This window comes from Lissotriton helveticus, chromosome 3_1, assembly GCF_964261635.1.
Source record: "Lissotriton helveticus chromosome 3_1, aLisHel1.1, whole genome shotgun sequence".
NCBI lineage: Eukaryota > Metazoa > Chordata > Amphibia > Caudata > Salamandridae > Lissotriton > Lissotriton helveticus.
Window position 1 is genome coordinate 1,134,412,296 of NC_136061.1, and position 26,645 is coordinate 1,134,438,940.

A 26,645-nucleotide genomic window follows, 5' to 3' on the forward strand; every position below is an offset into this window, starting at 1 on the left:
TCGTCACACCAGACATTCCAGCAGGCCCACCAGGGCACCAATCAATCACAGCAGGGACAGCAAAAACAAACCTGGCAGTACCAGCCCCGGGGCCAGTCCTTTCGCGGGAGGGAGAATGGACGAGGGCAAACAAGAAGATGGGGCCAACAACCCACCTTAAAGTGACTCCGTCACGCAAAGCGTGCTCACCAACACGACCCCTTCGAGGGTGGAGCACAACAAGGCCAATAAGAGGGGGTTACACGGACCAAACATCAACAAACATGTAACACCAGTAGGCGGCAGGCTAAGACACTTCTTCCAGGAGTGGAAGAAGATAACTACAGACAAATGGATACTCAACATCATACAGTTCGGATACTGCAAAGAACTGGAAAAGAAACCACCAAACAGAAAACCAAAAAAATCAAAAAGGAAGGCGCATTCAGGAAAAGAACTAGTGCTACTCCTAGAGGAATCACAAGAGCTCCTCCGAAAGGAGGCCATGGAACCAGTTCCATTCAGAGAACGGAACAAGGGAGCGTACTCTAACTACTTCGTAGTACCAAAAGTGGACGAAACGCTAAGACCCATCCTGGATCTAAGGTTCCTAAACAAATACATAAGGACACAAAAATTCAAGATGACATCCCTACAAGACGTCATTCCTCAGATAAGGGACGGAGACTTCATGTCCACCATAGACCTCAAAGATGCCTACCTGCACATTCCCATAAACAGGCAGCACAAACATCTACTAAGATTTACCATCAACAAAGAACACTACCAGTTCACAGCCCTAGCCTTCGGACTTAAGTCCGCACCAAGGGTCTTCACCAAATGTCTCGCGGCCGTGGCAGCGTACCTGCGCAGGAAAGGGATTCATGTATGCCCTTACCTCGACGACTGGCTAATAAAAGCAAGTTCACACAGGACATGCAAGGAACACGCACAGCGGGTCACAAACACTGACAGACCTGGGATTCTCCGTACACTGGGGGAAATCCTCGATGGAACCTGAGAAGTGAAGATCTTCCTGGGTGCACAGATCAACACCATACAGCGCAAGGTGTTCCCCAGTGACAAGAGAACACTGGCCCTGCTCAAGGAGACACGCCACTACCAGAAGGGGCGAGCTCTGACAGTGAGGACAGCGAGCAAGATAATGGGGATGATGGCGTCCTGCATACACCTGGTCCCCAATATACGGCTCCACATGAGACCATTCCAGGAATGGCTGCAACAACAATGGGCACAAGCTACAGGAAGTTGGGAAGAGCTAGTGGTTGTAACGTACGCAGTGCAGGAGGAGATAACATGGTGGAACAGGGAGAACATAACAAAAGGGAAGCCTTTAACACCACCAACCCCAATGGTGACCATCACCACAGACGCATCCCAGATGGGATGGGGAGCACACATGAACAAGCTCAAGGTGAGGGGTCTCTGGACTCCAGCAGATGCGGTCAGACACATCAACTACCTGGAACTGAAGACAGTGTTCCTCGCCCTGAAGGCATTCCAGAAACCACTGTACAACCAGAGAGTGTTGATAAAAACAGACAACACAACAACGATGTTCTACATCAAAAAACAGGAAGGAACACAATCAGTCGCACTATCCAACCTAGCGCAGGAAATATGGAGATGGGCCGTCCCACTCCAAATAGACCTGCTAGCCATACAACTACCAGGGAAGGACAATGTGGAAGCAGACTGGCTCAGCAAACCGACTTCAGCATCCCACGAGTGGGAGCTCAATGCACAGGAAACGCAAAGGCTGTTCAGGAGGTGGAGAACACAGACGATAAACCTATTTGCAACACACCAGAATGCAAAATGCCGATACTTCGCATCCAGGGGAACGATCCCAGGGGAATGCCCTATGGATAAGCTGGTCGAAAACATTTGCCTACGCTTTTCCCCCCCGATACCACTGATACACAGGGTACTCAACAAGTGAAGAACCAGCAACATGACACTGATCCTGGTGGCACCACAGTGGTCAAGGCAGACCTGGTACTCCCAAATAATGGAAATGGCACAGGGACCCCCCCTCAAGTTCGGGAAAAGAAAAGACTTAATCTCCATGCAAAACGGAGAAGTACTATACCCAGAGCCAGAGAGCCTCAGCCTAGCTGCATGGCTCCTGAAGACCTAGTTTGCGCTACTGGAAAGCACCCTGCAGGTGCTACGAGAGGCAAGGAGACCTACCACGCGAAGGTGCTATGTGACAAAATGGAAGAGGTTCACACAATGGTGCAGCAAAAAAAACTACACAAGAAGATGACAAGGGAATCAATGGTGCTAAGATATCTCACACACCTTCTGAAAGCAAAACTAAGTTCATCCTCGCTAAGAGTACACCTAGCAGCGATAGTAGCCTACACAAGAGGAGAGACAGGAAAGAGCTTCTTTATATCACAAGTAGTAAAGAGATTTCTGGAAGGGGCAAAAAGGATCGCACCACCTAAGAGGATGAAGCCACCGGCATGGAACCTCAATTTGGTCCTAACAGAACTTATGAAGCACCCTTTGAACCCATCCATAAGGCCTCACTACAAATGCTAACAATGAAGACAGCCTTTCTAGTGGCAATCACCTCGCTGCGCAGGGTGAGCGAACTGCAAGCGCTGACGCTACAAGAACCCTGCATTCAAATACACAATGATAGGGTGGTAATGAGAATTCGCCCACACTTTATGCCAAAGGTGGTGTCTAGGTTTCACATGAACCAGACAGTACAAATACCAAGCTTCTTTCAGAAACTATCCACAAGCGCAGAGGGCACTGCACACTCTGGACGCTAGAAGAGCAGTAATGCATTACATGGAAAGAACTAAGGAGCACAGGAAAAGAAAGCAGTTCTTTGTGTCCTTCGTGAGCAGTTTCCTGGGTAGACCAGTAACGAAGGGAACCATCGCACTATGGATCGCACAAACTATACAATTCTGCCACAAACAGGCAGGCCAAGAACTATCAGAGGGGGCACGAGCCCACTCTACCAGGAAGAAGGGAGCAACTATTGGCCTTCCTGGCTAACACACCCATTCAAGACATATGCCTGGCAGCTACATGGGCTTCAGTGCACACGTTCACTAAGCACTACTGTGTGGATATACAAATGAACAAGGAAGTACAAGTAGGACAGAAGGTGCTTCAACATATATTCAACAACCAATGCTCATCTTCCACCCAGCCGCTACAATCATAACAAACCGCTACAAAGTCTATGCACAGCATAGTGAATCCAGAAAGATTCACGCTGCAAAACGAGTAGTTTCTTACCTGTCGGTGTAGTTTTGCAGCTTGAAGATCTTTCTGGATTCACTAGCGAACGCACTCACCTCCGCCAGAAAGATGAGGCAGGAGAAGAAGGTGGAAATAGGACAATATACAAACAGACACCTTATAAGACAAAGGGGGAAAAATAATTTACTTGGAGAAAGAACTAGAAAACATTGCCAACGGATTCACAAACAGAACACAAAAACAAGAAAAAAGAACCCGAAGATGGTGCCCAAAGGTGGGAGCTTTCGCAGGAAGCGTGCCGACGTCACAGGAAGTACACCAAAAGGTGGGACGTAGACGCCCACCTGGGCTACAAAAAAAAAGAAAGAAAAGACTACAATTCCGGACCCAACCACTAGACCGCGGAATAATGCACAGCATAGTGAATCCAGAAAGAACTTCAAGCTGCAAAACTACACCGACCGGTAAGAAACTATTCTTTAACTGGTATCTCCTTTGTACTAAAGAATGCCCCTGCCACCTTCTAAAGCTCAACTCGGCAGGATTATCTGATCCACCTTTGCAAGGTCCTTGGGGTTCTGCAGAGTGCAGACCTCACTATCACAGCAAGCGTCAGGGCAAGGTACCATTGTATACCTGGGCCACCTTGTAGGTGGAGGCCAAGTTTAACCCGCACAACCCAACATCCAGACAATTGTGTACTGTGTTGCTCCAACCACCCTGATGCAAGTAAGGGCATTCCTTGGCTTGACTGGGTACTTCAGGAGGTTTGCGAGGGGATATGGGTCCATTGTGGCCCTCCTCAAAGATTTGACCTCTATGATGATGCCAAAGAAAGTGAACTGGGCAGTTAGCTTTCAAGAGGCTTTTGACAATCTGAAGGGAACAATGTGCTCAACACCCATTCTAAAAGTTCCAGATTATTCCAGGCAGATCATAATGCAGGCAAATGCCCCTGAACATGGGCTAGGCGCCGTCATGTCCCTAACCAATGATGGTGGCCATGACTAACCTGTTGCTTTCATTAGCTGGAGGTTACTCCCCAGTGAGTAGCATTAGACTGCCATTAAGAGGGAAGCCTTTGCAGTGGTTTGGTCCCAGAAGTTGAGGCCCTACTTGTTTGGCTCTCATTTTCTTGTTCAAACTTACCACAGGTCTCTCAGATGGCTAATGCAAATGAAAGGTGAAAATCCCAAACTGTTTTGGTGGTCCATTTACCAACAGAGTATGGACTTTACAATGGAACACAGACCTGGGACCTACCATGGCAATGCAGATGTCCTTTCCAAGTTATTCCACTTAGAAGATGAAGACTGTCTTGGGAAAGATTAGTTTCATCCTCTTTGATGGGGGGGGGGGAATTGGGGGAATTTAAGTAGGAAAGTACTTACTTTTGACATGGTCACCCCCGCTTTTTGGCTGGTACATGTGATTTCGACTGGAAGTGCACTACGTTCCTGCTGACCATGTCCCCAATGCCAGATCTATTCCCTAAAACTGTACAATAGTTCTCCCCGTTGGCAATGCCTTTGACACCCTCAAAGTCCCTATAAATTGTACCCCTAGTACCTAGGGCAGGGAGTAAAAAAAGGTTCTCTAATGGCTCAGCACGAATTGTGCCACCCTAAGAGACTCCTCATCAAACACATGAAAGACTGCCACTGAAGGTTGCCTTTTTCAGTGGAATCTAAAGTGAAAACACGACATGCAAGGCAGGGTGCTTAATATTACATGTACATGTCAGGGCATACCTGCATGAGCAGATATGTGTCTGTGCTGGTCAGTTCCAGTAGTGCAAGTGAACAGGGAAGTCATTTTAGAATATGTGCTGGACGCTAGTGAAAGAGATCCCCCAGCTACATAATGGCTTCACTGAAAATAGGGATGTTTGGTATTAAACATCTCATATTGATTAACCCACACTGCTCCCAGTGTTGGATTTGCCAATGCATGCACACAGAGGGCACCTTAGTGGTGCCTCCCTGAAAACCTACCAACCTCTGGTGTGCTCACTGATTGCTTTCTGCCAGCCTGCCACCTGAGACACTGTTCTGACCTCCTAGAGTGAGAGCCTTCTGGTCTCAGGAGACCCAGAACAAAAGCCTGTCTGTAAAGTGTCACACCCCCTCCCACAGGATGACCTGCTGAGTAGCATTCCTAGGCTGACAAGCTTCAAAAAGCTGCCGCCTTTGAAATGTTAATCTGGCTCCCCTCACAGTTGAGGAAGCTGACCCCTTTCGTCCAGCGCCCCTTTAGCACCTGGACAGGTAAGAAAATTAGCCGATCAGGTTGGTGTGACACCCCAGGCTACTACCACCCCTAAGGTGGGCTAAACTGAGGTATACATGACTCTTCAGAAGTAGCCATGTTTGTGATGGTATACTTATGAATTCTGGGACAGGGTTATGCCCACTTAATTAATTAATTGTGGGTTTATATAGCGCTAGGAATCGACTCCCGGAGGAGTATCTCCACGCTTCGACCGCTGGGGAACCCGTCCTGGCTCACCCTGAGAGATGGTCCCTGATGGGTATCTCTAAGGTGCGACCAAGCATCCCCGGCGGACTGGGGGGGCCGTTGTGAAGATGAGGCAAGCTGATGCCCAGAGTTGCCGAGTGTGGTTTCTGACTAGAGTAGGCACCGAGGCGAGAATTATCGAGTCCGCTGACCCTGGTCCACGACCCTGCCGCGTCGGGAATCGAACCCTGGTCCCGGGCCATTCTCTGCTTACGGGTCTGCCGCCACTGGAAATCGTCATATAGGGCACATAATGACCCCCAGGGTCAGTAGCACACAGGCTACTACCCTGCACTCTCCTACTGCCCCTAAATTCATTATTTAGGGTAGCCCCTAGCACCAGAACAGATCCTGCCAACCTAAAAGACTATGGACGTGAAGTCTCATCCTGCAAGAGGTGAAGACCCAGCAAGTGACTTGGCACCAACCCTGCTGGCCTGCCTACTGACTCCGACAAATGCTCCAAAAAACGACTTGTCCTGCAGCTGCTGAGTCCCCAAAGCTCAGGGGACCTGCCGGCACTTCACCCAGGAACCAAGACCTCCCAAGAAGTAGTGGATCTGCTTCCCTGCAACCTGCAGGCATCAATAGACTCCTGTGAGGACTTGGTGACCGCAGAAACCGGATGCCTGAAGACACCACTGCAACTGTCTCTCCAAGCGAGAGTTGAAGTTTACCAACTGTCAGTGCAATTCCCCAGCTGTCCAGAGACAGAGTCCACCATGGTTTCACCGCCAGGGAACTCTTGGATGGAGCCTGCAGCCCCCCTATCCTGCAACTGCTCCCGGTAAGAAAAACCTGACAGCTAAAGACATCGCTGCAACCCATCATCCCTGGGCTGTGGAGAAGGGGACCAATGGTGTTTCTTTATCCCTGACCATCGTGAGACCTGAACCACCCCGTTGGTTCAGCCTGCCTTGCCTCCCAGTCAAACCCTGCAGCCTCTTTACGTTGACCGATCCTCAGTGAGTAACATTGGGCACCCAACAGTGTTTTGCACCCTTGCACCTGGCTGCCATAGTGCCGCCGCTGGTGGTGGGCTGCTGGTTTTGCCTTACCCACCACTCAACTAAACTCCTGGAGATTGGTCTCATAATTTGATGTACTATACCTGAATGCCGCATTGACTTTTCCCTCCCATTGGATTACATTGTAGTTTCCATATATTGCAGATGTTTCAACTTTTTGAACTAGAAATAATTACTATTCAAAAACGCACTTGCCTGAAAGTTTTCTTCTTATTTATTTATTTATTTATTTATTTATTCAAAGTTTTATATAGCGCGAACAAGATCCTTACAGATATCAGAGCGCTTCACAAAGACAGGGAAGGGGCAACAGAGTAAACAGAGATAATGGGAACAGTATAATAATCAGTGACAAGGTAATAACATGGATGATAAAAACAAACATAAAACCAATCCATATATGATCAGGTAGGTAACATGGTAACATGGTAATAACATGGTAAGTAACATGGTAAGTAACATGGTAATAACATGGATGAAAAAAAACAAACATAAAACCACTCCATATATGATCAGGTAAGGGAGTAGTATATAGCAGCACAGGTCATTGATCCCACTACCATGGCGTACAGGTGGATCAGTAAACCAACGTGTATCATATCTTGGTCGGTAGTAATAGAGTAGCGTAATAGTGCCCCCAACAAGTCGAGGATAGGCAGAGCAGCGATACAAGCAATGCAGAGTCTCTGACCCAACATCTGTAGCGATCAGGAGATCTTGGCCAGAAGCATTGTTTTCACCTCTTTCTTGAAGAGTGCAGTGGAGGTGATTAGCCTTGTTTCAGGAGGGAGCGCATTCCAGATCCTGGGTGCCATTCCTGAGAAGGAGCGTTTGTAAGTTTTCGCTTTCCGAAATCTACGAGGTTTCAGGAGTAGATTTTTAGTACTCCTATTGGATCTCGACCCTCCTGATATAGACAGCTTTTGAGCGAGGTAGTAGGGTGCCTTGTGGTGCACGGCCGCGTGTGTCATAGTTGCAATTTTTAGCTGTATTCTGGCTTCAAAAGGCAGCCATTTTAGAGACTTTAGGTCTGGGGATATGTGCGAGTGCTTTCTTGAGCCAGTAATGAGTCTCGCGGCAGCGTTCAGGGAGGCTCTTAAGGGTGCTGTTGTGGATAGCGGGAGACCGCTGAGGGTCGCAATTCCGTAGTCTATTCGAGGGATGACTAGAGCTTGTACAGCAGTTTGGAAGTCTTTGGCAGGGAGGAAGGGTTTAATTTTCCTCAGCGTGTTAATTTGGAAATTAGCTGCTTTTGTGGCTTTGCTGACGTGCTGCTGCATGTCGAGCTTGGCGTCGAGTGTGATGCCTAGGGATTTCGCCGAGTCCACGATGGTAGGTTGGACATTGAGTGCTGTTTGGTTGTTGAGCCAGGTTTGGGTGGTGGAGATTTTCGCCGCAGGTGAGATGAGTAGGAACTCAGTTTTTAGAGCATTTAGTTTGAGGTGATTATCGGCCAGCCAGGATTGGGTGTTAATAAGCGTGGAATTCAGCTGTTTGATATCTTCCGGGGACTGTAACTTTAGGTTATATATAAAGAATCTTGCTATTTTTATAAATTGGTGTGGAATGCCTCCTAAAGTCATGATTCTCATTTATTGACCATTGTGTGCATTTTCAGATGTCTTTCACACCTCTGTGATAAGCCTAAGGCTGCTCGACCACAAAACACCTTAGAAGAGCACCTAGAGATTGCCATAGCAAGTCCCCTATCCACTAATCGGGTAACCCTCGGACTCATTACACAATATATCTCATTTTGGTATACCATATAAAGATCCAGCTCCCAACAGATGCTGCATTTCCCTACACATGTATTTTAGAGCCCCTCAATATTTTGAGTTTATAGTGTTGCCATCCAAAAGCTTAAACTGCGCAAATTCCTTTGACTGAACAAATTCCTTTGCTCCTCTTTCTGCCAAGCTTTCTATAATGTCCTGCCCACTGCTCTGGCTTGAAAATGTTTGTAGTGTTTAGGAGCGCTGTAGTCAAGCTAAGTACCTTTTAATAGGTTGAATCAACGGAATGTCCTGACTACCTTTGTTAGATGACGGAAGTAAGGACAAGTATTCAAGTTATTTATATTTGGAATAATCTCAGTAATTAATTGTTACTTCTCACAATTAAATGCTTTGTTTTGTTGATGTTTCTTTGTCTAATTGTTTGATAAGTTTGTAATGGAGCCTATCATGTTAGTCATTGTTGTTTTCTCAAAATGTTAGTAGAATATAACAATGCAACATTTTCCTTTACTTTATGCATCGTTTGAAGCATTAACATGTTGTCTCTGCAGGGTCGACAGCGCTGGATCTTTTCAAATTTTATGTTGAAGATCTGAAAGCACGTTATCATGATGAAAAGAAAATAATAAAAGATATTTTAAGGGTAAGACATTTTTAACATTTGTATTATGTGATCTTAGTTTGATACAGGACATTGACGTGTTAACTCTGTCCCCTTGCTTGCAGGATAAAACCTTTTTGGTGGAAATAAATACTAGTTTTGAAGACTTTGTCACAGTGATAAGTTCAACCAAGCGTGCTACCACACTAGATGCTGGCAACATCAAGCTTGCTTTCAACAGTGTAAGTAAGAATTTTTTTTAGAATTACTGCTAAATAGTTTCAGCATTAAAACATATATTGGCAAATAAGTGAACGTTTGACTGTTCACAAGTATTACCTATGTCTATGCTATTTTTTTGTAAGCCACTGTTTAAGGCTACTGAACAAACATTTGCTTATTTAGAGTTTATTTTTTAGGACTGTTTGTGCAACCTAGGTTTAGGAGTTGAATGCAGACATAATCGAGGACAGGCAAGTGATGTTAAAATATTGTATTCCTAATTGAGCTTTTCAGACTTTGCCACATATACGCACTCTTGCATGGTTTTTTCTACAAAATTTGATAAGCGCTCTTACTGGGAATTAAGTTTGTCTTAATGTTTAATAGTCAGTCACATTAGGAAATCATGTAGTATTCAGTGATCAAGGTCCAAGTCTTTCACTCCAGAAAGAGGCTGCTGCCCCTAAAACTAACCCTCCGCCCCCCCCTTTCTAAATCTCATATCTCCTGTCTCACTCAAGGTGTATGCAGTTTGACAAACATATACAGTTTCTTTGGAGCTGATACAGCCCATCATTTCTGGGTAAAGCATCACTTTTGTTTTACCCTAGACCAGGGAACCCACTAAATAAACATCCTCTCTCTCTCTCTCTCTCTCTCTCTCTCTCTCTCTCCCTCTCCCCCTCTCCCCCTCTCCCCCTCTCCCCCTCTCCCCCTCTCCCTCTCCCCCTCTCCCCCTCTCCCCCTCTCTCCCTCTCCCTCTCCCTCTCTCTCCCCCTCTCTCCCTCTCCCTCTCCCTCTCCCCCTCCCTCTCTCCCTCCCTCTCTCCCTCTCTCCCTCCCCCTCTCCCTCCCTCTCTCCCTCTCTCCCTCCCCCTCTCCCTCCCCCTCTCCCTCCCCCTCTCTCTCCCTCTCTCTCCCCCTCTCCCCCTCTCCCTCTCTCTCCCCCTCTCTCCCTCTCCCTCTCCCTCTCCCCCTCCCTCTCTCCCTCTCTCCCTCCCCCTCTCCCTCCCCCCCTCTCTCCCTCTCTCTCCCCCTCTCTCCCCCTCTCTCCCCCTCTCTCCCCCTCTCCCCCATCTCTCTCTCACACCTACGAAAATGTGGTTGCCGGTCATTGCAGTGCCGGCCTGATGAGGAGCAACGCCTGATGATGAAGCAACGCCCGATGATGAAACATGACACCTCTCGGTGTGTTGGGGCTCTTTCTCCTGAGCATTCAGATGCCCTCATCTGAGTACTCAGACTTCCAGCACTGACCTGTCTGTGTTCTCATTCCACTTTTCTTTAGGAGCTACATACCTCTTGTTGTTAATTAGTGACCATTTGGAGCATGAATGCTGGACCTTCATGCGGTCATTGTCCCTCTTGTGTGTATAATTAATATATTCTAGCCAATTCTACCAGAAGGAAAGAAAATACTAAAGTACCTTACATAGAAGAGTCTCTTAATTCTCATTAACACTTGTCCTCTGTATGACACCATTCACTTTGGATATGGTCTTCAATCTACTATGCACTTGTTCCATCACGTTCGCGAGGCACACCATATGCATACTGAGAAGATGGTTGTATGTTGGAACAACCAATTCCCTAACCCCGCATGCCTAAACAATGCGGTCTTAATAACTACACATTCCTTTTCCACTCATGCCTTTACCACAAATTATTGTGGTAAATGCATGAATGGTAAAGGGATATGCGTAGCTAAGGTCGCCACCAACCTAAGGTACAAACTCCCACCCTCTAACCGCCCTGAGGTGCAAATACCACTACCCCCTCCCAACCCCACTCTGTGTTCTCCCCCTGCCCAGATGCCTAAAACCCTGTCCCTTAATCTGATCTAGCCCAGCCCCAGCCCTAAAAACTGCCCGCCCTCCCCAAGCCCTTAAAACTACCCATTCCCCTCCCCTCCCCTGAGGCCTAATACCCTAACCCCGAATTAAAAAACGTACACCAACACTCCCCTGAAAATCACTCCGACCCCCCAACCCCAGCCCTGAAAACTAGTACCAAACGGCCCTCCCAGTCTTGAAAACTACCTCCAACCCCCAGCCTTGAAGACTATCCCGACCAAACCCCTAGCCCAGAAAACTACCCTGACCACACCCCCAGCCCAGAAAACTATCCCGACTCACACCAGCCCAGAAAACAACCCCAACTCACCACAAGCCCACAAAACAACCCTGACTCACCCCAAGCCCACAAAACAACCCAGCCCACAAAAAAACTCGACTCACCCCAGCCCACAAAGCAACCCCAACCCAACCCCCAGCCCACAAAGCAACCCCGACCCACCCTCCAGCCCACAAAACCCCGACCCAGCCCACAAAGCAACCCCGACCCAGCTCAGAAAGCAACCCCTACTCACCCCCCAGCCCACAAAACTACCCCCAACCCCCCGCCCCACTTAACTCACTGCAGAACCCTTCCTGCTTCCGTCCAATGCAGCCTCCAGCTAGACCACATATTGCTTTACCACGCACATGCGTGGTTAAACTAGCAGAGTTGGAATACTTGTGGTTTAGACCACAGTGTTCAGACTGTTTCCCTGAGAAGAGGTATGCCCTGCTGTTATGGTTATTTTTCGGATGAGAGAAAGGAGGACTGTTAGGCTGCTTTCCCTTCAAAAGTTACAGGTGAAATGACATGTGTCCCTAAGTTATGTCATCAGCCACCAGTTTTGAGGGGCAATGGCAATTCTCTGTTCTAGATGGGGGTATATTCTGGGTGCACCTCTGGGTAGCAAAGCTTTGCACTCTTACTGGGGATTGTTGTCCCAGATGTGGAGCAGTATGTGAGCTGATAGTAAGCAGGCCCGAAAGTTGAGCAGTGATAGATTGGGCAGAGGCCTTTCCTTGCATTGCTATGGCAGTCCGTGGTTACTTGGACAGTGTCATACACATTTTCATTTACCTCAGCTGTCCCTGGCCACAATTTTGAAACATTTCGTTGGATATCTAAGTTACTCTTTTGAGTCACTTGACTCAAGTGAAGCAAGGATAGTCAGTCAGCTTACTCCTTGAGGGTGGTTAGAAATTCTGATTCAGTACGATGTTCAAAATACTACCATAGTAAATAGGATCACTCACATTATCAAAACACTGCTTTACTTTAGAAACAAAATACTTTTTAAAGAAATAAGTAAAATAGACTAAAGCAATAAAGAAGAATAAAGAAATCAAAGGTAGCTAGCATCTTCTGTGGCCAAGATACAACCACAAATGTTATAAGCCCTTTCATGCTAGATCTCTAAAAGCACTTTCCCTCTACCCTCCTAAGAGGCTTGTGTAGGAAAGTGCCCCTTTTTGACATGGTCCCACCCACTTTTTGCCTGGTAACTGATGCAACTTTGACAGAAGTGTTCTGGGTTCCTGCAATCTAGGTCCCTAGTGTCAGATCTCTTTCCCTAAAACTGCAATTGTTCCCTCAATTGGCAATACCTTTAGCACCCCCTGTAAGTTCCTAGTAAATGGTACCCCTGGTACCTAGGGTACTACAGAGGGTCCCTAAGAGTTGCAGCATGTATTGTGCCACTGTAGGAAGCTGGCTCTTTATGTGATATACCAATAATTGGTTATGTCCAGAGATTCCCTCAGAAGTGTACAGGGCTAAATGTAAGCCCAATGTTTTCTATTGTTGGTTGAGCTGCCTTAGGCCTAACACAGAAGAGTGTAAGAGATTTGTAATACACACAGTGACTAATAAATGACACATGACTCAATAAGGAGATCCACACCCTTTTTCATAAAAATAAGCTTCTTTCAAGATTTATCCTAAGACCAAGATGTACATTAAAAGGTAAGTATGTTTTCGTTTTTCAATAAAAAATACTTTTCACTTTAAGAGTGGACACTGCAATTTTTCAGTTCAGCAAAGTTAACCTATTGGCAAAAGACAATAATGCAGGTTTGAAGGCAAATACACGACTTATAAATCCAGTCTGTGGGGTTTCAGGTTTACACCTGACAAAGTTCAAATTAGTGCCAAGAGTTCACCATCAACAGCACATGGGCGGCCGGGTGAAGAGGTTAAAATTTGGAGTCGGGCACCCAATGTAAACCAATGGCGATTGGGAGTGATTGAAGTTGTGCTGCTCTTAGGTAAGTAAAGCGGTGTCGGAGGGGTCAATCGCTGGGAGTGAAGGTAAGCACAGGGATGTGTGCCATGTCGACTCTTTGTTTGGTTCTGCACTTAGGCACTCAGCCTGCAAAGGCAGTGTGTGGGTGCCAGGATACAGGGCCCCTGAGGGTGGCACAATAGGTGCTGCAGCCCTCAGGGGTCTTCTCTGGTCACAGTGCCCTGGGTACCTAGGGTACCATTTACTAGGGGCTGACAGGTGGCCAGAGATGCCAATTGGGTTTTAGTTTCAACAGTTTTTAGGGAAGGAAGACCTGCCCTGGGCACCTGGTTGACAGGAGCCCAGGGCACACTCAGTCAAAGCACATCAGCAGTTCTGCAAAAAGTGGGGGCATACCAATTCAAGAAAGATGGCACTTTCTCACAACAAGCCGCTACTGTTTGGACAGCATCAGTGGGAATTCATTTCCATCTATCTCAACAAAGCAACAAGAGATATGTTGTGCTGGACGTAACTACAACTTAATATTTTGATGTAGTCAATACATCAAACTCTTGTTCATTGCTTTTGTCCAGTAACAAGTGGCACATTACGCTTTGTCTAGCTGCCAGAACTCACGAGCCCTTGGCAAGGACGTTTGTTAAATATGTTTTTTCAAATTTTTGGAGGCAAAAGAACCTACTTGTTTTTAATGTTTCCGTCACTCCGGTCCAGAGGTGCACTCGCTGTTACTGTTGCGCACAGTTTTTTATTCATCTTTTCACAGCGTCCACTTCAGGGATACTACGCTTTTTTTTTTTTCTTCTTAACTTTAACACTAAGCGCAGTGCCCGGATGAAGGACACCGCGCTCGGTGTTAAAGTTAGACAAGCATTGGCATAGCCAATATGTCTTGCTTTTGGGACCTTTTAACTATTTAGTTATGCAGCACAATATCCTCGGTGCAACAACATCAACTGTTGCATGGCTAAACACTTATAAGGTCCCAAATGCGAGACTATTGGCTATGCCAATGCTTGTTTTCAGATGAGAGCTAGAGCTTTTTGCGGTTAGGCCTTTGGTGTTCTAGTCTAGCCCTAGCATCTTAAGGATATTTTCAACAAACCCATCTAATATGTAACCTAGAAGAAGACCATAGGCCCTATCAAATCGCTTCCTTGAATGGAAGTGATTACCCTTGTGAAATTACATTGAACAGGTTAAACTCTCATGCTCTTCTCAAATATTAAACTTAAGTAAAACATTTTTTTTTTGCCCCTCAATAAAGCAACAACTGGACATTTTTGCTTTGTTGTAGCAGCAACTAAAGAAGTTTCAGGGTTTTTACTTTAAAAAATATACTTTTTGAGTAGTTTGTATTATTTGTATACTTTCAGAGAGCTTATATGTTTACTAATGCAATTATTTTCACCTTTCCAACAATCTTTAGTTATTGGAGAAGGCTGAGGCGAGAGAACGTGAAAGAGAAAAAGAAGAAGCTCGCAAAATGAAACGCAAAGAAGCTCTGTTCAAGAGCATGTTAAAGCAAGCTGCACCTCCAATTGAAATGGATGCTGTCTGGGAAGATGTATGTATTGAATTATTTTTTAAAACATAAGTAAAATGTTTTGATGCTGGTGTGAGCTGTGTTTAATGACTTGTCCTGAGGAAACCTCAGATGAGCTCTTCACTTTAGCATTAACCCACTTTCCTATGTTATAGGTTATTCAATTGGGAACTAGAATGTACAAAATGCAAATGAAGAGTTAAAAGGTAAAGTTTTGAATTAACCTCATTCTTTCAGAGGAAGAGGTACAGGAAGCTCATTTTCTTTCTACATATATGTTTTTAAATTAGAATAAGGAGTGGAGTTCTAGCTTCGTATTTATCTTGGTAGTAAAATATAGGTTATCTCTAGCAAGACATTGCACGTTTCTTTGCAGTCTAATAGACTGGATTTGAAACGTGTTTCCTTAAACCATACTGTATTGTTGCCTTAAAACATAGGTTTGTAACAAATGCACATTATACTAACAGTATAACAACTCCTGACTCAATAATAAGAGGCTTCTTGTGTGAGGGGGCATGGCTGGTAATAGAGAAGTTGGAGAAGTGGGGATGGTAGATGGAGGAGAGAGTCTCTGCGTACAATCCAACACAAAATATGCCCCTTTAAGGATGATTCTGTGAATTTTGGGGAAAAGTTATGGTGATTTGAAATTTAGAAAAACTCTTTAGTTTCATTGAAATTAGTTGTAGTTTTTGTTATTTTTAAAGATCTTTTTTTTCCCAGTGGCACTTCAATTAATGTTTGAAGCGGGATTTTAATGTTGCATCCCTGATATCACCCATATTTGCATATTTGAGAGATACTGTTACTGCATTTTTGTTTGGTTGCTATTTTTGTTTCTATTGATGTTGAGAAGTCCAGTAATTGAATGTCATATTTAGTCGTTAATAGCTTGGTACTGTAGAGAAACCTTTTGCATATTTATGCTGGATATAGTTTATTGCACGCTTGAAGATTTCATTCAATTCTTTAGTGACTTTATAAAAATAAAATCATTTTGTTGCATTCCTACAGTTTGTGCAGAATGGCACCTCTGGAGGATTACCTTTGGCAGCAAAATCTTGAGTTGTAAAGGCCCAATTTGAGCTTTTTAATGGATTGGTAATCCTCTTCTAACAATCATAAAAGATGCCTTTGGACATTTGCTACCTAGTTATCTTATTAAAATTCAGGTCAGTAGTGTTGGCCATTTCTTATTGCTGATCTTTCTGGAGTTTATTGAATAGAGGTCTGAGTTCTACAACAAGCTAGTAGACACCTGAGGTTATGTGACCACTTCTAGTGAGTTGGCATAAAGGCTTGGTATATCAAGTAGCTTCATCTTGGATTGTGAGCATTTGTGGAAACAAAACATTCAATATTTGATAGCTTATATGTATCCTTGCCATCATTTAATGACCTCTTTTCACAGGTCTCAATCAGATCTTAAACCTGTAGACTGCTACCTTCTGCCCTTGAATTCCAGACTGATTGGTTTTGTATCTATCCAAAGTCTAATGAAAGTGTTTTTTAATCGAATTATGGATTTGATTATATTAATATTTAGAGCTTCTGCTGTGCCTTAGAATTTTCAAGGTGTGTTGTAGGTAGCTATGATCAGTTACTGATGAAGATAGTTGGTTATTCAGTTTTATGATTTCTTACTCAATAGAAAGATGCTAGAAAAGCTACTTCATTTTGTAGTTTCTTCAACCACCAGGTCTCTTTAGTAGCTAGATACGCTGTCTGGTAATAAAAGAAGTCTGATATTCCAGTGCCTCATGATCTTCAAGTAGTCACAATTTGGATAGCACAATCTGAAGCCTCTCAACCACTGCCTATCAGGTTGTGTTTAAATCCTGCTTTATTTTTCTGATAGATACATCTGCCGTGTGGATTCCTCACCTTGTGAATATCCCCCTTGCACATAAACAAGAAAAGAGAGGTCAAAAACTAACTCCTGGCCACTCCAGGAGAAATCTTAACAGACCACAATTCAAGGAGTCAAAACAAGGTTAACACACCCGATTTGGGTGGTAAAGAAAGCCCTCACACACTGACCTAGTCAGTGTCATGCTTCATCATCGGGCCCCACCAAAGAGGCCGAGTGCCTCTTTGGTGTGCTGCGACACCAGAAAGACTGCGGAGCTGGTTGTGTGTGGAGGGCGTGCTCTAATTTACAGTGAAGAATTTTAAAAGTGCCTGAAAGAAGGGTATCAAAAAAAAGGTTTAATGGGTGATCCCTGGGGCACGTAACAAAGAGTATTAAGTGTCTGTATTTAGTAGCCAAGGTTCAGGGTTGGTTAAATACAGGATATACTCAAATTAATCTAGTCAACATGTTTCTGCCATAAGGGTGGTAATTACCAAGGCATTCGTCAGGACTAAACCCCGGCGGTATGGGCTCTCTAATCACCCACCCTAACCTGGGGACGTGAAAGTGAAAATTATAAAGGTGAAAAATGTGCATAGAAAAATGGGAAGAGTAAAATACTCATTCCAAAAATACTCCGTAAATTTGGAGTTTCACTGCACCTGTAAATTGAAAAACAAAGACAAACAGAAGACAAACATGAACATTATTAATATGAGCCTTTCTGAGTTGTCATAGTGCTCCATGATATGTGGCTCAAATAGTGATCCCAAAGTAGTCATAGATTTTATGCACCATCCAGATAGCCCCTAGAGGATGATAGCAAATAACTCTGGGAAGTGATGTGCTAGAGGTGTGCTATTTACAAGAAAACGATATAGAATGGGGGGATTTAAAAACACAAATACGTGTACTCCTTATGAAGGGATCAATGGACCTCAAAGGTCTGTGCCCCTCAAGTTGGTAACAAAAGGTAGAGCTCTCACTTTCAAAAGGGACGCTACTAGCACCATGGGTCTCGGGAGGGGGTCGGAGCGACCTGGCACATCCTAAGAGAAAGGGATATTACAGTTTCAGCAGCCTGCGCACGAGCGGGTACTTGGCTCTAGTTACAGCGGAAGCAGCGATCTCCTTTGCAGCGGTTACTCACGCCCTCAGCGCTCTCGACCCGCTGGAAACCTGGATATGGCCTCAATGCCGGACCCCGTGGATGGAAAACGGGGCCGGTAAGCTTGTTCTTAAAGCGATCGGTCGCGTGTGCGACCTGGTTCCGGGTGGGCGTGTCGGCGTGGGCGTGTCCAGCCGACAACGAGGCTTGGAACGCATCCGGCCCTCCCGGACGGCTCGATCTGAGATTAAAACGAGTCTTGGATGGCGGCAGTGTATCTCGGGCCAAAGGCCCTCGGAGTAATGTGGACAATGTTGTCAATACTACTATTATTGTCGCGCTTATGCCTAAGATTAAAAGCGCTGGATTAATGGAAGTGAATACGAAGCATTAATTATGAAAATTAATTTTATATAAAACACTCCGTTAATCATCATCTTTTTTACGGGCATAGGCAATAATAAAACTGGCAGGAAGGCAAGATGCTCGACCTGAGGGCAAGTAAGAGTGGCATTGAAATGATGACCCGATCAGTGTCAGAATACCAATGGTTATGGTATAGCTCGTTAGTAGAAGGGAATCTCAGGAAATGGGATTGCTAGTGGTTCCAGGCAAGCAATTTCCAATGCTATTCGGGTAGATTGTCAGAAGTAGTGATATTAGACTCAAGGTAGTACCGAGCTCCAAGGAATGTCATCATTGAGCCCATTAATATTGGTGCCCAATCGATACACCCAACGTTGCTCCTTTTCAAAGAGTCTACTGGTTATGTTGGTTGAGCCTTTCACCATTTCGATTACCGTCCACCTCATGTCATTTGGAGTGTGATTACTGTCCAGAAAGTGGCGGCTCAATTTCGTGGTCAGTTTCTTGCATCTGACATTGCTCCGATGCTCACAGATACGTTGTTTTATCTTCCGCGTTGTCATGCCGACATAGCGTAGCTGGCAAGGACAAGTGATCAGGTACACCACGTTCATGGTGTTACAATTTGTATGCTCCCTTTGGGTCCAAATTTTGCCAGCTTCAAGCGATAGAATTTTGGTAGCTTCGGTCAGGTGGCAGACACTACAGTTAGAGCATGGGTAATGCCCAACAACTTTGGGCATACCCCAGGCGCCGGTGACTGTGGGTGTAGACTCAGGAGATTTTTCTTTGGGACGAGTGTGCACCAAAGCATCTTTCAGGCTTCGACCTTTTTTGAAGGAGAATAGAGGTTTTTCCCAATTCTCTTTATATGAGGTCAGTATATTCCAATGCTTGTTAATGGATTTCTTCATCATGTTAGACAGGCTGCTGTATGTGGTAACACACGTGAGGGGTATTGATTCAGAGGTGGTGACTTTTTCCTCCAGCAGCGCCTCTCTTGGTTGATTCCTTGCTCTTTTGAAACCTTTGCTTAGAATAGGTACTGGATATCCTCTATCTTTCAATTTGTCAGTAAGGCTTAGGGACTGTTCCTTGAAGTCCGACAGGGAGGTGCAGTTACGCCTGAGTCTCAAATATTGCCCATAGGGGAGGTTCTCCTTCAGCGTGCGGGGATGGAAGCTATTGAACTCCAGGAGGTTGTTTTTCGCAGTGGGCTTGTGATGGGTCTTAGTCCTAAGGCCCGCTCCTTGCACCGAAATTTCAACATCGTGGAACACAATCTCAGATCTGCTCTTGGTGTATGTAAACCGCAAATTGCAGTCTACGGTGTTAATCCAATTTAGGAAGAGTTCCAGATCGGTGTCATTTCCAGTCCATAGTAATAAAATGTCATCTATATAACGCTTCCACAGGAGCATTGATGATGAAAAGGACTGGGAGGTCGGCAAGATGTGTTTGGCCTCAAAATCTGCTACATAAAGCCCCGCCACGCTTGGAGCAAAAATGCTGCCCATGGAGGTACCTGAGCACTGGAGATAAAGCCTATCTTTAAAAGAAAAAAAGTTTTCTTTTAGGGCAATTGTAGCACACTCGATGATGAAGTCTTTAGGTGTTTGATGATCCCATTCGATGGAGTTTAGTGATTCCGCCAGGACTCTGATTGTATCGTCCTGGGGGATACTCGTGTACAGACTTTCAACGTCCAGAGTAATAAGGGTGACTGAATTTTCAGGGAAGGTTACATCCGATAGTAGGCGTAGGAGGCTTTTGGTATCCTTGAGGTAAGTAGGAGTAGACTGCACCAAGGGTTTCAGAAAGTGGTCACAAAATTCGGATAGGGGCTCGAGGAGAGATCCGATCCCTGACACGATCGGGCGACCAGGCGGAGGCAGTCTGTTTTTGTGCATTTTAGGTAACGTGTAGAAATATGGTATAACACTTTTAGAATTTCTCAGAAATGCAGCTTCGTTTTTGGACAAATGTCCATCTTCCTCTGCCTGTTGGACAAGGGTCGAGATCCTGCTGGTGAGGACTGCCGTGGGGTCTACTGTTAGTGGGGTGTAGTTACGGGTGTCCTCAAGTAGTTGATAACATGTTCTCTCATAGTCAACAGTGTCTTGAATGACGATACCCCCGCCTTTGTCGGCCGGCTTGATGGTGATCGTGCTGTCATTTTGCAATTGTTGCAGTGCTTGATATTCAGCTGTGCTGAAGTTCCCGAAAACTGTGGGGTTTTCACAGGACTCTAGGTCTTTGAATACAGCCTGTTCGAAGGTAGTGATTGCTGCAGGTGTAGTGTGAGGAGGGGGGGTAAAGGTTGAACGTGGTCTCAAACCTGTATCACCATTTCTTGTGGCTTCATTAGGATCATCCTTGCCTTCGAAGAAAGCTTTAAGTTTAAGTTTTCGGAAAAAACCGGCAAGTTCACAGTGGAGCTTGAACTTGTCAGGTCTAGCTTTAGGTACAAAACCCAGGCCTTTCTCAAGTACCTGGATTTCAGTAGTTGTGAGTACTTTGGTAGAAAGGTTGGTCACTAGGCTCACATTCCGCTCGTTCCTGGTTGTTGGTTGCTGCGGGTGTGATTTGCTACAGAGTCGTCCTCCTCCCAGGTTACTCGGTTGTTGCCTCTCCTCTTGCCTCTGCCTCTCCGGCCACTCTCTAAAAAAGGCTGCCTGTGTTGGTTTTGGAAATTGGGTGGGGGCATGAAACCTGGATTCCAACCCATGAAAGGAAACTGAGGCTGGTGGAAGGCAAAGGGATTATGGCCCATCATCATTTGAGGTGGTTGCCATCCCCCTTGCGTCAGCAACGTTCGGAATTTTTCTTTGTAGCACCCCGGCGTGGACGACGTCACAGGAGCACGGCATCGCGCGCGACTCTGACTGACGTCACCGACTCCTTGTTAGACCCACGTCGGCGTGATGACGTCAGTTCCCTTTTTTCCGCGTCGTCGACGCTAACGGTTTCTGGGATCTTCTACGATACTTAGTATCTTCTACTGTTTTAGTGTTACTATTTCATCTTTGATTATTTCTTCTTCGTCGAGAATGTCGTCAAGGAAGACAGGGTTCAAACAGTGTGGATCATGCGCTCGCATGATGTCAATCACCGATCCACATGGTGATTGTTCATGGTGTCTTGGATCAGACCATGACGTTAAAAACTGTCGATCCTGCTTCAAAAATGAATCCTTAAGCTTTGCGAGAACGGGAAGCTAAACTTCTTCTAGCAAAGGTAAAAGGAAGAGATGCTGATAGATTATCGAGGTCGACGTCGAGACGCTCGAAGTCGAAACAGAAGTCGGCTTCGAGGTCGAGATCCAGAGCAAGGTCGAGGTCTAGAGAATCCAAGTCTGCTTCGGGTCATGCTTCGAGCTCCTCGAGGAAGAAGCACAAGAGGAGCAAACATAGCTCGAGACATCATTCTGGTAAAGACTCTTCGGATTCAAAGAAAAAGTCCCGAAGACATCATAAGGACTTCATTTCTCCTTCTCCTTTACAATCTCCTCAAGGTTCCCCGACTCCGGAACAAGAACCTGATCCGGATTCACACCACTCTTCGGATCATGAGGTTGAAGAAGTTCCTCGAGCTCAGACTCCAGTGGAAGTCCCTGTAAATCTCGAAGACCAGAATGAGCCGATGCCGGAACGACCTCCGCCGGAACAACCAATTGGTTCGTATCCTCCCTTTCCTGGTCCGGGACAAGACCCATCACATTTTCTTAATGCGATGTTTGGGGTCTATTCTAGAGCTATGTACCCCACCGGCGCACCAGTTGGTCCCGTGGGTCCATTGTCTTTCAACTTGGGCATTCCTCAATCTTACGCCCCGGCTCCGTTTATGCCGACGCCTTATGCACCTTGGCTCGGTACGGCTCCGCCGAGGTCATCGACTCCGCATACGGCTTCACCGACTCCGGATCGACCTCGTGAATCCAATCGAAGTGCCACGCCGATTCGTGAGTCTCATCCTCCTGCTGCTCCAGCTCCTCGCTCGACGTCGGATCCGGCTCCATCGGAGTCGTTACCGAATCCATCGACTTCGATTCGTATGGAATGGTCGAGGCGCAGAGCTCAGCGTCTTTTGGAAGAGAAGGAGTACGACGATCCTGAAGTAGAAGAAGGTGAACTTCTGGATCAAGGAGACTGTTTTGACGACCTTCATAGTGCCAGTGGTCTAGAACTTTCTCCTGAGTGGGGTTTGCCTTCAGTTTCTGATGCTCCATCTAAGGACGTGGCACCTTACCACATTGTAATTAGAAAAGCTGCAGATCTACTTAATCTAACCTTACCTACTGTTGAATACAAACCTAATATTCTTACAGAGGTTTTGCATTCTCCCTCATCCATTATTGAGCCTACACTTCCATTTACTGAGGCTTTGACTGAGCCGATAATGGAGGTTTGGAAAAGACCTTTAACTGCTCCTGCGGTTTCCAGATCTGTAGCGAGACGTTACAGAGTGGCCCCTGGTGACCCCGAGTTCTTCTCTTCACATCCTTCTCCTGAGAGCTTGGTAGTACAGGCCGCTTGTTCCAACAGGTCGGCAGGTTCATTTCCTCAAGTACCAGCAGACAAAGACTCAAAGAAATTAGACCAATCTGCTAAAAAGATTTTCTCATCAAGTAGCATGGCTTTAAAATCTACTAATGCTACTTGTCTGCTAGGGAGGTATGTACATGCTTTGATGGACTCTGTGAAGCAACTATCATCTAAGCTTCCTGAGGATGATAGGAAAAACTTTAATGAGGTAGTCTCTGACACTCAAGCTGCTGCCCGCTTAGTCATTCAGAGTGGCATGGATACGGCGGACTCTGTTGCCAGAATTATGGGTTCTACTGTTGCCACCAGAAGGGCTGCATGGTTAAAATCTTCTGACTTTTCAGCAGACGTTCAATCCACTTTGATGGACTTGCCTTTTGATGGGACGGGCCTCTTTGGGAAGAAGGCTGATGTAGCTTTGGAAAGATTCAAAGATAGCCGGGCTACTGCAAGATCTTTGGGTCTCCAGGCAAGAGGTCCTACCACTAAGAAGTTTAGAGGATTTGGTAGATCCTCCTTTCGTCCCTTCAGACAAGGCCAGCAACAACAGCAGCAGCAACAGAACCCTCTGTACAAGTCTTATAGAGGTAGACAGAAGGGTCGTGGACGTGGACGTCAAGTCTCCTCTTCCTCTACTTCCTCCAATAATACCAACCCCCCACCTACATCAGCAAAGCAGCCCTAGATCCACCATTCTGGATCATGCGGGTCCGGTAGGGGGTCGGCTTACTAATTTTTAACGGGATTGGGAATCTGTTACATCAGATCTTTGGGTTCTCAATCTCGTAGAAAATGGGTATGCACTTCCTTTTCAGGAGTTCCCTCCCAATTACCATCCTTGCCAAGGTTATTGTTCGGAGGACCACCTTCTTCTCCTGCAGGAAGAAGTCCTGGCGCTGTTCAGAAAGGATGCAATAGAGGTGGTTCTGGAGCAGGAGAGGGGTCAGGGATGCTTCTCCCGGTACTTCCTGATACCCAAGAAGGATGGCAGGCTTCGTCCAATCCTGGACCTCAGGATTTTGAACCTCTATCTCAAACAGGAGAAGTTCAAAATGCTCACACTTGCACAGGTTCTTCAAGCGCTGATGGAAGACTGGATGGTGTCGATCGACTTGCAGGATGCGTATTTTGACATCCCCATTCTGAAGTCGCACAGAAAGTATCTCCGTTTTACGGTGGGATTGCAACACTACCAGTTTGCGGTCCTTCTGTTTGGACTTACTACTGCGCCTCGAGTTTTCACCAAGGTGATGGCAGTGGTGGCGACACATCTCAGAAGGTCAGGAATACCTGTATTTCCGTATCTGGACGACTGGCTGATCAAAGCGGAGTCGCCGGAGAATGTGCTTCATCATCTGCAAGAGACAACTCAGTTGTTGCACAGGTTGGGTTTTTCGATAAATGTACCCAAGTCTCACCTGGTGCCCTCCCAGCGCAACCTGTTCATAGGTGCGGTACTGGACACTACTGTATGTCGTGCATTCCCTCCACCTCAAAGGATTCACGACATACAAGAGATGATTCCTTTATTCTACAATGGAGCGGTTGTTCCAGTCCTGAAGGTACTTCGTCTGCTCGGTCTGAGGGCTTCTTGCATTCTGTTGGTCAATCATGCACGCTGGCACATGAGGGCACTCCAGTGGTGCCTCCGCAGGCAGTGGTATCAACACAACGGAGATCTCAGGGAGTCAGTGAGGATCTCCAGAGAAACTGCAGCGGATCTGTCTTGGTGGAGCGTGGAAGGCAATCTGTCACAAGGAAAGCCTTTTCAACTTCCTCCAGTGGCCACAGTAATAACGGATGCATCCACTCTCGGGTGGGGTGCTCATCTGGGGGACCTGGAGGTCAAAGGTCTTTGGTCTCCAGAGGAAAGGTTGCTTCACATCAACCTTTTGGAATTGCGGGCGATACGTCTGGCGCTCAAGGCCTTCCTCCCTTCCCTTCGCGGTCAGTCGGTTCAGGTCCTGACGGACAACACGACCGCGATGTGGTACATCAACAAGCAGGGAGGTGTAGGGTCGCAGTGTCTTTGCAGAGAGGCTCTGCGTCTCTGGTCCTGGGTTCAGGATCACCATATTTGTCTGATGGCAAATCATCTGGCCGGAGTTCTGAACGTTCGTGAAGACCGTCTCAGTCGGCAGTTTTCGGCCGACCACGAGTGGAGGCTTCACCCCTAGGTGGTTCACGACATCTTTCAGATGTAGGGGACTCCTCAGGTGGACCTGTTCGCCACTCACGAGAATGCTCACTGCCCATCATTCTGCAGTCTCCAGTTTCCGATGCAAGGAGCTTTGGGGGACGCGTTTCAGTTGAGTTGGGGAAATCATTCCTTTACGCGTTTCCTCCCATACCCTTGATTCCTCGGGTTCTGAGGAAGATTCGCCAGGACCGGGCCCAAGTCATATTGGTCGCCCCGGATTGGCCAAGAAGGGTGTGGTACACAGACCTTCTCCACCTCTCCTCTCACCCGCCGCTCGTCTCCCTCACAGGGCAGACCTCCTCTCTCAGATGGAGGGGCAGGTTCTACACCCCCACCTCCAGACATTACACCTTCATGCCTGGAGATTGAACGGGGCAACTTGAATTCTTTTTCTCTCCCTCACGATGTGGTGGATGTCATTCTTTCTGCCAGGCGTGACTCCACTAAGTCCATTTATTCGTATAGGTGGTCTAAATTTGTCTCTTGGTGTAGGGAGAGAGATGTTGACCCTTTGAAGGCTCATTTGTCTGACATTTTGCAGTTTGCTCTTTCTCTAGCGCAGCAGGGATTTGCTGTTGCACGGTCAAGGGGTATCTTTCGGCTTTGTCGGGATTTCTCTGTTTGCCGGATCAGCCTTCTCTTTTTAAGTCTCCTGTGGTTTTAAGATTTTTGAAGGGACTCACTAAAAGATTCCCTCCTACTCCTTTTGTTGTTCCTCATTGGGATTTGAATCTTGTGTTGAATTATTTGATGGGTTCTCCCTTTGAACCCTTGCACAAGTGACCCATGAGACTTCTTTCTTTTAAAACGGTCTTCTTGGTTGCAATCACCTCGGCAAGGAGGGTGAGTGAGCTTCAGGCTCTTAGTTCTAAGCCCCCATTCCTGACCATTCATGCTGAAAGAATGGTTCTTAGGACCAGGGCTGCTTTTCTGCCTAAGGTGGTAACTCCCTTCCATCTAGGACAGTTCATTACTCTTCCTACCTTCTATCCTTCCCCTCACCCTTCTAAGAAGGAAGAGAGACTGCACCGTCTGGACCCTAAGAGGGCGGTGTCTTTTTATCTGGACAGAACTAAAGACTTCCGGATGGATGACCAGCTGTTTATTGGTTTTGCTGGCTGTAAGAAGGGCAGAGCGGTGCACAAGCGCACACTTTCCAGGTGGATAATCCTGTGCATCAAGATTTGCTACTCCTTGGCGGGTAAGGACCCTCCTGAGGGTATTAGAGCACATTCAACTAGAGCAAAGTCTGCAACATCTGCTTTGTCTAGAGGTGCACCTGTTGAGGACATTTGCAGAGCCGCGACTTGGGCATCCCTCCACACTTTCGCGAAGCACTACTGCTTGGATACTGAGGTGAGGAGAGACGGCCACTTCGCGCGTTCTATCCTCCAAGATTTTCTGGTATAGCAGAGTGGACACCCTCCTCAGGGAGTGGGGACTGCTGTGGGACTCTATTCACAAGGTGAGGAATCCACACGGCAGATGTATCTATCAGAAGAACAAGTTACTTACCTTCGGTAACGCTTTTTCTGGTAGATACAATATCTGCCTATTGATTCCTCACATGCCCACCCGCCTCCCCGTTCCACTCTGCTATACCTGGTTTTA

General features: G+C 46.3%; 1 protein-coding gene across 4 annotated transcripts in view; it reads left to right on the forward strand.

Moving 5' to 3' along the window:
- PRPF40A (pre-mRNA processing factor 40A) overlaps positions 1-26,645 on the forward strand; it is an 879,874-nt gene that overhangs the window by 453,833 nt on the left and 399,396 nt on the right. For all 4 annotated transcript variants that reach the window (XM_078681728.1, XM_078681731.1, XM_078681729.1 and 1 more), the window contains exons 19-21: positions 9,067-9,158; positions 9,242-9,358; positions 14,845-14,982. In XM_078681728.1, coding sequence (XP_078537854.1) covers positions 9,067-9,158; positions 9,242-9,358; positions 14,845-14,982 — 347 coding nt within the window. The remainder of the gene's footprint in view (positions 1-9,066; positions 9,159-9,241; positions 9,359-14,844; positions 14,983-26,645) is intronic.